Below are 12,238 nucleotides of genomic sequence, written 5' to 3'. Positions count from 1 at the left end.
AGCCGTAGGCGGCCTGCTCCTCCTTGCGACATCCACCGCCGCCTCTCCCAGCCGGTACTCGGTGGGACGTAGAGGTGGCTTAGGTGGGTTCCGCGATGAGCGGACACCTCGCCCTGGCTGTCCCGGTTCAGTTTAACGTTTGTGCTCTTTAACAAACCCTCCATCAGTTACCCTGAGCAGACGTTGAGCTTACAGCGTGTCCTCCGGGTAGATTGCAGCCCTCCTGTCAGCCTTGCCAGGGCTCCTGAGTGAACTTCCAGGGAAGTCAATGCCAGTGTTTAATCAACACAGCCCAATGCAAGTTACGTTCTCGGTAGTACAGAAAGTATGTGCATCGTATTTACTTGGGACAGCTTGTGGCAGTGGTTTATGTATCTTTAAAAAATGTTCCAAACTAATTGTAGTTTTGGAACAAGACTCAGTGGTGAATGTGTTGCTATCGTTCTTATGTGCACTAATCATTTAACGTTTTAGATGCTCTATGGGAGGCCAGGGCATCCAGAGAAAACTTAGAAACAAAAATCGAAGAGTGTGGCTTTTTCTAGTTACACTTACAAAATACTATTTGTACATTTACATCTGATAATCAACCACACCACTGCTGTGAAAAGTTACTGAGCATTAACTGAAAACTAAAACGTATATCACAGTTAGGTCCATTTGGTAACAGAGTCACTTTGTGTTGTAAGGATACAACCCAAAGGCCTTAGGGACAACCTTGAAAAGCAACTTGACAGCTATGATTAGTTTCAGTGAGCTAATACAGCCAAGATTGATAGTAGGAAAAAATAGACATAGTTTTTTGTTGGATTGCTATATTGGAGAATTTGAATTTTTGTGTATCAAATCATCCTAGTTATCAGAGTAAGCTGTCACTTTCAAATAAGTAGTGTTCAAGACAGTGGCTTGGCTAGTGGTAGCCATGTGGCAATGAAGCCAAATTAACTAAAGAAATTCCGAAGCAATGAATGGTATTATATTTTCGTATTTATGTTAAAATACAAACAACATTATAACAAAACCAGTGTAAAGTTCACTTTCATTTTATTTTAAGAACTAAAATTCCAGTCAAGGAGAAAAGCAGAAGTGAAAAAAACAAAGCTGAAGTGTATTTTACAGTGTCCAAATGTTGTATGTAAGCATATTTTTGAAAAGCAATTGCTTCTGTCATGGTTTGAGGGTATGCACAACATCTGAAAATTGACACAGGTGCTTTAGAGAATATTGCCAAGTTGTCAGGAGCATGTAGACTTTTAAATTCTCATGTTATAGTAATTTTTAAGGTAAATACAATCACATGTTTTCAACAGGACACTCAATGGAGAGAAGTAAAAAAACTATATCCTTGCTAACTCTGATTTTTTTTTTTTTTTGACAATTGCATTTAAAATAGCCATTTCTATAGTAAAGCAATACAAGGTCTTAGATAATCATAATGATTGTAAGGTAACTATAATTGGATAAATATATCTCCTTTTGTTTTTTATTATGACTGGATCTGCGCTTTGATCTATAGGGACAGGAAATGCATCAGAGTTTAATGAGTCCAAAAATGTAAGCGACTTCTTGTGCCTGTATTGCCACCGTATGCATATACAGAGTTTTTATATGCTGTTGTTGCTTACCTGCTCAGTCATGTACTCTTGATAAATTCCAGTAGGAGACAAAAACTAGGTATTCCCACCTAACATGCAGTACAAAAATCCATAGGTGAGCTGGGAGCATGACTGATGCTCCCCTATGCAATCAGATTGCATGTATAAAGCAGTGGTAGCCATTCATATTTGGAAACCAGTTGGCAGGTGCTGGCCTTCCACCCTTTATAATTTCAAGATATTCAAGATTGGAAGGGGTTCCATTTGTTTGTTTGTTTTACTGTGTGGATTCACTCTTGTATCATCCACTTCACGCGAAGCTCTCCCAAGTGACATCATTAGGCTTTCATGAGGACAGGAGGGATAGAGTTCTTGACTTTTGTGAGTATGATCAGGGAGTCGGGGTATGCAGGTAAGAGTGGGTTCTGTTCTGAGATCCTCATGCGTGTTTTATCAAGTGTTACAATGCAGAAATTCTGTGAGTGAGATTATCATTCTAAAGGCAGCTGACTTTCTTTTTTTAAAGAAGTTTAAATCAAAAAAGACTACAGTTGCAGCAACAAAACGTAGATGAAGCATTTTACAGACCAACGTTTAGGCTCTGAACACCAGTGAGGGATGCAGTTTAAGACACTGCTATCACCTATATGCTTAGCTGAGATATGTCCCTGCTTAGTATGCTGGCTTTTGTTAGTAACCTCCAAATGTTATTCACAAATAGCTGTAAATTTAGCTCTGGGAGACAAGACATCTAGAAGATAGGTGCAGTGACTAAGCTCTTCTAAAAATGTTATCGGTGGAGGAAGCAGTGGTAGTTACTTACACCCGCCTCCTAGACAATAGCATACTTGTTAAGTGTGTGTGCGCATATATATGTATTATAGTTGCCTGTAAACTTAGTGTATTGGAACTGAATAGGATGTATAATTTATGCCCCTGAAATACATATTTATGTACAGTTCAAATCACCCTTCCCTGGAACTAGATATTGCAGCCATTAGTATCTCTGTGAACTGTGCTGTTCTCATACAGGTGCAAGGACTGAGCAGCAAAATGTAGCTTTTTCATTGATTTCCTTTATAAATTCTCTTGAATTTGAATGTGGAAGCTTTCCAGCAGCTAAAGTGTACTAGAATTATAGGGGTTTTGTGTTGGTTGTTCTCTAGCATTTTCTCACTGTTTCAAAGGGTATAAATAGCCATTTTTCTTGGGTCTATCATGAAAATAGTTCATTTGGGTGGAAAACGACAACCAGCTGTGTAAATGTGTCTTTTTGCACTGTTATTAACAGGTGAAAGAGTTCTTTATTTCCTGATTATTTTAATTTTTTTACAGTGCATAAGAAGCATTGACAGAGCATATTAAAATGTTGTAAAAATTGAGGAATATCCAAAACATTAATTGTGTAGGAAATAGAACTGTGTGCTGTGCTGCTGTGAAATGCATAATCATAGTTAAAAAGCCAAATAGACTTTAAGGCATCACTAGGAAGGAAGAATTGAGATTACTGTTGCATACAATTTCAGTGTTGTGTGCAGTTCCAGTAGCCCCATCTCAAAAATGGTACAAAACTTAATAAAACCTACAGAGATGGATAGCAAAAGCGAACCAGAGTCAGGGGATGGCTTTTATACAAGTGGCCAAGCGGAATAGGATAAATATGCGACAGCATATGATGTCTACAAAATCATAAATGGTTTGGAGAACATGTATATGCAATAGTTACGTTGGTTCTGTACTGCAAAACTGTAAATCGACTGAGAAAGATAGCAGCAGCCTGAAGAGCTGTTGGTGCTGGATCACTTGGATATACCCAATGACCTTAGATCAGGGGTTGTTGGGAAGGGCTCACTCTGTGGATTTGTCATGTTCAGCTGCTGGCTGATCCCTGGGGACAGAATGCTGGGTCAGGCAGGTTCCTGCCGTGGACTCCAAGTCAATCCTTCAGTTCTCAAAGTCCTGGTTTTCTTATGTTGTCAAGAGATTAAGACAGATACCTCTATCCCTTTAGTTAAGCTGTCTCTTGAATGTAACCTGTGAAGGTGGATGCAGAAAAAAACACTTGTGTTTGCAGTTACTGTACAGGAAAGCTCTTGGATAGCATTGAAGCTGATAGCAGTGGTCAAAAACAGTTCTGTTTCGATATATATCAATTTCATGCTCCATGGAATTTAGTCAATTATATTTTTAAAAGTGAAGTTTTTAGATCTTTTGCAACCTTAGAGTATTTGAGTTTTGTTGTTCATCTAAACTTCTCCACACACTGAAGAACTAGCTCAGGATACGGAGGTTCAAGTTCTTTCTAACGGAAATGCTGGTTTAAGGTTGCTTTAACAGGAAAAAAAAAAAACACCCACCAAGTTAACCTTCAACAAATGAGATGCATTATTTGTTGAGAGCGGTGGTGGTCTGTCTGTCTGCTGTAGCTAAACAGGATGGCTGCAATAGTGCTATTTCTAGATCAGCATAAAGTTGATCTCTTGTTCAGCAAAGGAAGCAAAAATTATGTGATTCTCTCTCTGCCAGCTAATAGCTTCTGACTAGTTTCAGCTAGGCTTGTTAGGGTGTAGGTCTCCTCTGTCAGAAATCTGGCAGCAGAGCAGATACTAATAAAAGTGCTGAGGGAAGGGCTGCAGCTTGATAAATATCAAAGAAATTACAGGAGACCTGGAAGAAGATCCAGAGGAAAACAGGCTTCAGTTGTTCCCTGAACCTTGAAACTGCATGTTTGTTTTAGCTAACTTTAACATGGATATTGGGATAGATCGTAAATCATTCTAATTCTTGATAATGCGTTTCACTACAAGCATAAATCAGGGCAAACCATTTGCAGCAGTCTTTCATAAAACAGTACAGGCATTGTAGTTCAAATGATACTGCTGTTAACAGTTTGTTGCCATAACTTGGTATATGTTGCACCAATCTGAGTTTAAATTCTAAATAGGAAGTTCATAGTAAGTGTAAGGACTACATAGTTTATAGGCAGATGGAAGCTTTCTCATCCTACACTTGGAGCTAGCCCGCTGAGCTCAACTTAATTATTTCCTGCCATTCACATGGTGGACCTATACATGAAGGAGAGCTGATGTGGTCAAGCGACTTCAGTTGGCTTGGGCCGTAGGGTGAGCTCATGGCTGCTAAAGATACGTTATGCATACTGTCCAGGTAGCCTGTATGTACAGATTTCAAATACTGGTTTTTTTTTCAGCTATGCTATTAAAAGAGAGATTATATTGTATAAGCCAAATTAACACTGATCATCTTTCTTGTGCATCTACTGGTATTTTACCATTCCTGGCAAAACAATGTTAGTGTCTTCATCTTCCCTATTTTAGGACAGTTCTGGGGCATTAAGTGATTATTTTTTTTTTTTTAATCTTCTGACTAATTAGGTAGCTAAAAATGGTCAGCAAAGCAAATTTTCTAATGCACACCTTTTTTATTAAATATCTACACTTCTAAGAATTTAGCATCTCTGGAAATCATGTAAAAGCTCAGATCTTCTTGTCATATAGTGTGTGTATGTTTGGAAACATCATGTTGTCTGGAGTATCTGCTGTTTGTGTTTCGGTATGTGTTTTTTGTTCTGTTTTTTTTTGTTTTGTTTTCCCCCAGCAGTAATGGCCCATCTTGGTGTTAAATTTGTTTGAGGCTGAAATCCAGCACGTAGACAGAATCACAACATCATTTAGGTTGGAAGGGACCTCTTGAGATTATCAAATAGGCCTGAATGGGCTTTTGGAGTTGAGGTGTAATAAGATTCCAAAATAAATGCCACGTCAACTCTCTGGCTTATTAATAAATTTTCTTTACTCTCCCATTGTAAATTAATGACTTTTTTCCTGTTATAGATTGACTATACAGGAACAGAGCCTTCTAGTCCCTGCAACAAATGTTTAAATGTGTCCTGGGACAGCAGACCACCTTGTACTTGCGTCATCAATTTCACATTGGAACATTCATTTGAGGTATGCTACCCTCTATGCAAAGTGAAATTAGAACAGTTTATATGGTTTATTGTATAATCAATAGGAAAGCTGTATCACTTAAGTCTTTTTTTTTTCCTATTTTGAAGGATTATTCCTAGTTTTCCTATGAACTTGGATCTGATTTTTGTGTGCTTTTTCAGTAACAGGGATGACGTTATTTTTAATGCCTCTATCTGGAAATGTGCAGCATTATGGATCTGATTTTTGTGTGCTTTTTCAGTAATGACGTTTCAGGGATGACGTTATTTTTACTGCCTCTATCTGGAAATGTACAGCATTAAATGGAATGCTTGTTTTTTACACATTTAGATTTACTGTTTGTGTCATATAGCTGGCGAGTAGACCAGCTATTCCTGCACGATTGACAAAACCTCAGTTCAACAAGAATTGAAAATACCAGATAAGTGCTTTCTGACAAACTGGATGCAAGTAATGAGGCTGCCGTGCTTAACATCGGACAAGACAGGTGTTGGGATCAGTGCTGGTGAATATAATTCTGATAGTTAATGGCATGTTTATACTGTTTGACTTCAGGATTCTAGCTTATGTTAGGATAGTACTCTTATGTACTCACATGAAGAAAGGATTGAAGCTTCTATTTTATGAATGTTGCTGTAAAGTAAACACAGCGTTTAAGAGGTTAAAATTTAAGCTTTGTGTGAATGAAAACCCCTCTTGCCCTGTCTTGCTTCTTATAGAGCAATGTATTCATGTATTACGGACTTTCCAACTTCTATCAAAACCATCGTCGTTATGTGAAATCTCGAGATGACAGCCAACTAAATGGAGATAACAGTTCACTACTTGTAGGTATTCACGCTTGGATATTAATAAGCAACTAACTTCTGACTATTGCATAAATCGCCACATAGAGTATTTAGTTTAATAATAATGAGGTACTAGAATTTTTGCATAACAAAAGGCAACCATAAGGAATTCATATTTTGTTTACAAAAAATAACTAAAAATACTGTAAAATTTCATGTCAATCAGTTCATTAAGCAGACAGCAGGGCAGTACTCGAATAGTTTTAAACTATCTTCTTGATCTTCTGTCAGTAGTAGCTGTATCCATTCTGTCTGAAGTTTTTTATTTCAGTATAAAGTAATACTCTGTTACCTAGCTCTTGGTTTGGATATCGCAGCTAAATGCATCCATTTGTGTAGACTCTGGTTCAATATAGAACATCAGTGATATCAGAAAATATCAGTACTGTGTATTCTGTTCATTACACTGTCTAATGTTTAGGGCCAGACGTCTCCTTTTCCTAATTTTTATAAGGAGTGAAAATACAGTTGGATTCTTGCTCCAGCAAGAATGATTCTCCCTTTTTACCTGTAAACTTTCAGAGTTTCAGGAGGCTACATCTGATGACTGACACAGGGTTTTTGGTGGGGCTTTTTGGGCTTGCATTTTTGGCATGCTGCTGGAGTCCTTGCAACCTTTTGTGTTTTATGTTATGCTTAAGTTTTTTATAGTCTTACTTTGTATAACACTGATGCATATTTGGAAAAAAAAAAACCTTTAATAAAAGAATACTTGAGTAGTTAATGTTGGAAAATTTTTTCTATTAAAAGATAAAAGTTCTAATAGCTTCCAAGAGGAGCTTTATTTTTAGTATGACCATAATGGGATTCTGACTTTATTTATATTTTATTTAGATTTTATTCCTGCTTGTAAAAGAAAAATCAATCATGCTAACTAGTGTTGAATGCTGAAGTGTTTGTAAATAACCTGGCTTGTGAAAGGATTATTTGTGGTACATTTAAGATGTGCACATGGAGGTACTGTAGTGAAAACTGTAGTTTCACTGTAGTGAAAAACAGGTTAGTTTGGATAAACTAGCACAGACTCACCTGCCTTTTTCTTTCTAACTGTCAGAATCCAAGTAAGGAATGTGAGCCTTACCGCACAAATGAGGACAAACCCATTGCTCCTTGCGGAGCTATTGCCAACAGTATGTTTAATGGTATGGTAACACTTTTAAGTTATCACTTAGATGTTTTTGTGATCTAGTGTATGTTTTGTGTTGTGTTGCAAATTATTCTGAGTAAAGGCATCATGGCCTTTCTTGTTTTGAATGGAAAGTTTTCATTGTTCAGAATAAAATAAATACACTGCTGTTGCTTTTTTCAAAATTGCTATGAGAATTAATTTAATCTGATAGCATACAAAGGATGGGAATACCTGTTGTGAGAAGCTATTACTGCTGTGGAGTAGAAACATAGATATCATATATGGATAATATCCTGCTATTTAATATACATTGATTGTTACAGACCAGCTTGTGATTGTGGCAGAGAGGTAATAAATGCCTCGTACAGTTTTTTTGTTTTGTTGCTCCTAGAGGTAATTGTTTCACTGCCTATAAGGATCGTCTGTCTAATGAAAGTTTCTTCAGCTGGTTTTCCAATTTGATTTTCTCTTTAGATACGTTGGAATTATATCGCATTGATAATGACACAAAGACTCGTATTACTTTGATTAAAAAAGGTATTGCGTGGTGGACAGATAAAAATGTAAAGTTCAGGAATCCTACAGGAGATGGAAATAACTTAACTGCGCTTTTCCAAGGTAAAAAAAAAAAAAAAAAGATGTGAAATCCTAAGAAAACAAACCACTTCAAACACCTTTTAATTCCAGTGAGTTTTACCTCACTGACAACATTTTACTGTAAGTCCTAATTAACAATATCGTGTTTCTCTGAAGAAATCCAAGCTGAGGACTACTCTGCTATCTAGAAAGGTTGTCTTTAAATAATGAAAGCTGCATATTTCACATGAAAGTGTTTTGGTTTTTACCTTTACAGTAATAATTGTTGGGTTTGTTTTTTTTTTAATTTTTGGTAATTTTTTTCCCCACCTTGAATACTGAAAAAAGCCTAATTGTGCATTGCTGTTGTCGTTTAGCCTCAGCTGGCAACTAAGTACCATGCAGCCGTTCACTAACAGTACCCTTGCCCAGTGGGATGGGAGGGGGAGAATTGGAAGGGTAAAAGTGAGAAAACTTGTGGGCTGAGATAAAGACAGCTTTAATTATTAAGAAGAACGTTGTAAGAAAAAAAAACACCAAAAAACCAACAAAGACAGAGGAAAATAAAAGCCAAGAAAAAAAAGTGATGCAGGAGAAGATGATTGCTCATCACCAACCAAGTCCCCAAGCAATGGCAGCCCCTGCCTACCTCTACCCACCCAGTTTTTATAGCGGAGCATGACGTCATATGGTATGGAATATCCCTTTGGTCAGCTGTCCCAGCTCTGTCCCCTCCCAACCTCCTGTGCAGCCCTAGCCTTCTTGCTGAGTTGGGGCAGTCTGAGGAGCAGAAAAGGCCTTGATGCTGCATAAGCACTGCTGAGCAATAAATAAATATCAGTGTGTTATCAACACTGTTTTCATCACAAATCCAAAACATAGCAGGACACAAGCTACTATGAAGAAATTTAACTCCATCCCAGCCAAAACCAATACAACTGCTATAATGCTTGGATTTAACTTTAGAAGAAATATTGCAGTTGTTTAATCAAACTCTCCCTGTGGAGTTTTCATTTCAATGTTTCTGCTGCTAGATTGTGCAGAATGTTCTAAAAAACATTCTTTTTTGTGATTAGAAGTGACTGATGTCTCTCATTTGTTAGGCTAAATACAGTTTGTTAAACCAAAGTTTTCTTTGGCTACCAATGTCTGAAAATAATCTTCCTCAGGGCTCTAAGGTGTGTGTGTGTTTATGCAAGGTATGTAATAATTTCAGGTTTAACCTGATGTGGGTTTCTTGCCTAGTCATAGCCAAATTACATGTTACCAATGTAATGCTACCCTTGGAAAAGCAGATACCTTACCCTAACACAGTGTAGAATTGTATTTCCAATAAAATTAGCAAAAGCATTAGTACGGCATCATCTAAAATATTGTACATAATTTTATTTGCTTGTGGTCCAGGAAGTGGTAGTGAAACTCTTAACAAATAAGCAGAGGAACTATCATCATAATGGAGAACTATGTCACCAAGTAATGTTTTGAGACAAGGCTTCCTAGCTGTATAAATATATGGGAGGCAAATTTGTTTAAACAAATGGACAGTGCTGTCATGAGAATAGAGAATAAATGGATATGCACTACTATATAAGCTGCAAAATAAAAAGTTCTTAAACAGCCTAGTGTCTTGCAATAGTAGTGAGCCAACCTGTCTGTTCGTACTGTTTAGAAGTTAGTATGTTTTTTTGTTAGTATGTATTCAAAATTCATTCTAGTATTACAATGAGCCACTGTGCTACTTAGTCATGTATTTGAAATACTTTATTGTTACTGTTTTTGTTTAATCCTAGGCACAACAAAACCTGTAAACTGGCCCAAGCCAGTGTATGAGCTGGACATGGAGCCTGACAACAACGGCTTTATCAATGAAGACTTCATTGTGTGGATGCGTACTGCTGCTCTGCCAACATTTCGCAAGCTGTATCGTCTCATAGAAAGGAAGAATAACTTACAGCCTACCTTACAGGCTGGAAAATATTCTTTGGAAATTGCCTACAGTATCCTTTGAAAAACCTTTGAAAGAGGCTAAGGGCCTTAGCTGGATTACTTGTGCATAGAATTGTACAAGTTCAAATTGAACTAGCCTTTCTTTCTTACCATGTCTAAAAAAAGATGGTATTGAGCTGTGGTTGAGAACTGGTAGTGGGAATTGGGTAGAATATTACCATCTTTTACTTCTGTGCAAGTTTTTATAGAATTAGTAGCTTCACAGTGAGAGGGAAACCAGATTGCTTGGGTGCTATAAAAGAAAAGCATAGGAAAAAGGTAAGAACAGAGGTGAAGTAGCCTACAGATTTGAGAACTTTAACTTCAAGGTGTAATGACAATATGTAATCAAGGGATGACTGACTTTGGAGGTCAGAAAAGTGCCAGAGGTGTGGATCAGGTCGAGGTCGGTCATTCTATTTTGGACAAACTGAAGACTAGGTAGAAGTGCAGGAGACTAGAGGAGGAGCGTTGCCATAGTTACCAAATTCTTAAAAGTTCTAAAGCACTTTTTTTTTAAATAGCTACTGCAGTATTTTAATTTGCTGCAAAACTGTGGGGAATGCATATAAAACTGAATGAATATAAAGAAAAATTTTATACTAAGATATATTCAAGAATTAAAATTTAATTTCACTCACTTTATTCATCTGCTCATCCCTCATTTATTCAGCTGCTTTCAAAAACCCACAAAATTGTGCATTTATTCTTTCTTTAAAAAGAGTTTAACATCTCCTAATGTGACATTTTTCTTGGAGTAGCTGACAGTGCCCAGATTAGTCTTAGCCTAACAGCTAAATGTTTCATGTTTGCACTTCCAGTATTCAAAGGCAGCAGTTTGTATTTGGAACCTGAGTGAAATGACCCTAAATTTTCATGTGCCTGACCACCTGAGGCTACATTTGGAAACGTGCTTCTTGTTTTCCTAAATGTTTTTCAGATTATCCTGTACACAGTTTTGATGGACGAAAAAGAATGATCCTAAGCACCATCTCATGGATGGGAGGCAAAAATCCCTTTCTGGGAATTGCTTACATCACTGTTGGGTCCATATGCTTCTTCTTAGGAGTTGTATTGCTGATCATCCATCACAAATACGGAAATCGAAATACTAGTGCAGACATTCCCAATTAATCTTACATTCTGAAAACAAATGTACTGCATGTGCATCAAGGCCAGTCCAGAATGGACCCAGTTTTTGAAAGATAAATCTCTGCTTCTGTCACTTTTGAGACTGGGTACCTAATTTTTAGCTAAAGCTTCCCTATTCCATACTGTGGATTAAATGACGGGTATACAATTAGCTTATATTGATTGTATCTCTGCCTATGTCAGAAACAATTTTTCTGATATTTGCCTCTAACTGGGCAGGCCACATGATGCATATAGCTCCTGTTCCCTTGATGCATCTGCTGCTTGTTCATGTGCTGTGTAATGTCGATATGATTCAGTACATACAGATTGCGTGGAGAAAGACTGTTAAAAGATACTGTAAATTGTTAACTTTCTGGAATTCAGGTGTCAGTGCTGTTGAAAGGAAAAGTCAAGTCTTACATGTTTTTTTCAATTTACTGTCTTGTGTGCATGGGCTAGTACATTTCTTGCTGAGATTTTAATATATTTATATAAGTTGTTAAATATTTTTTCTGTGTCCTGCCCACCTCTGTTATGTTAAATCCTTTAAGTGCTGTGTAAATTTCAGCACTCTGGATTCTTTGTATATTTACAATATATGTGCCTGGCCAGTAAACTAGCATCCTGTGAAGATATCAGAAAAACCTATTTGTTAATTATCTGCGTGAATCCCTTTTCCCAATTTAGAACAATCTTTAAATGTTTGTTGCAAGTAGAATCTGCTTTTTTCTAATTTTCTTTGCTTTAAGTATTATCCAATACTAGTTTACCTATTGTGCTTGCTGGTTTTGTTTTTTATGAGCAGCTTCAAGCAGTAATCCAGAAGAACCTAAAATGTTTTTTCCATTCACAAATTTGGGTGTATTCATCTTGCTGGAGGAGTTTGCTAATTTTATTGAAGCATTTGTATTCTGAGCAGGCTTTGTTGTAAAGGAATTGTCATATTCTTTTTCCTTATTTGGAGTGAACACCACATTAATTTTTTGCTATGTTAAGACAGGA

At 37.0% G+C, this 12,238-nt stretch overlaps 1 protein-coding gene across 1 annotated transcript; it reads left to right on the top strand.

Annotated features, from left to right (window-relative positions):
- Nucleotides 1–95: 95 nt before the first annotated feature.
- Nucleotides 96–11,798, top strand: TMEM30A (transmembrane protein 30A). Its single transcript, XM_010288952.1, has 7 exons — nucleotides 96–137; nucleotides 5,447–5,563; nucleotides 6,283–6,390; nucleotides 7,466–7,553; nucleotides 8,015–8,158; nucleotides 9,907–10,113; nucleotides 11,043–11,798. The coding sequence occupies exons 1-7, from the start codon at nucleotides 96–98 to the stop codon at nucleotides 11,234–11,236; spliced, it is 900 nt and encodes a 299-aa protein (XP_010287254.1). The 3' UTR covers nucleotides 11,237–11,798.
- Nucleotides 11,799–12,238: the final 440 nt, after the last annotated feature.

This window comes from Phaethon lepturus, unplaced genomic scaffold (genome assembly GCF_000687285.1).
Source record: "Phaethon lepturus isolate BGI_N335 unplaced genomic scaffold, ASM68728v1 scaffold7236, whole genome shotgun sequence".
NCBI classification, from domain to species: domain Eukaryota; kingdom Metazoa; phylum Chordata; class Aves; order Phaethontiformes; family Phaethontidae; genus Phaethon; species Phaethon lepturus.
This window is presented reverse-complemented; position numbering and strand designations above follow the sequence as displayed.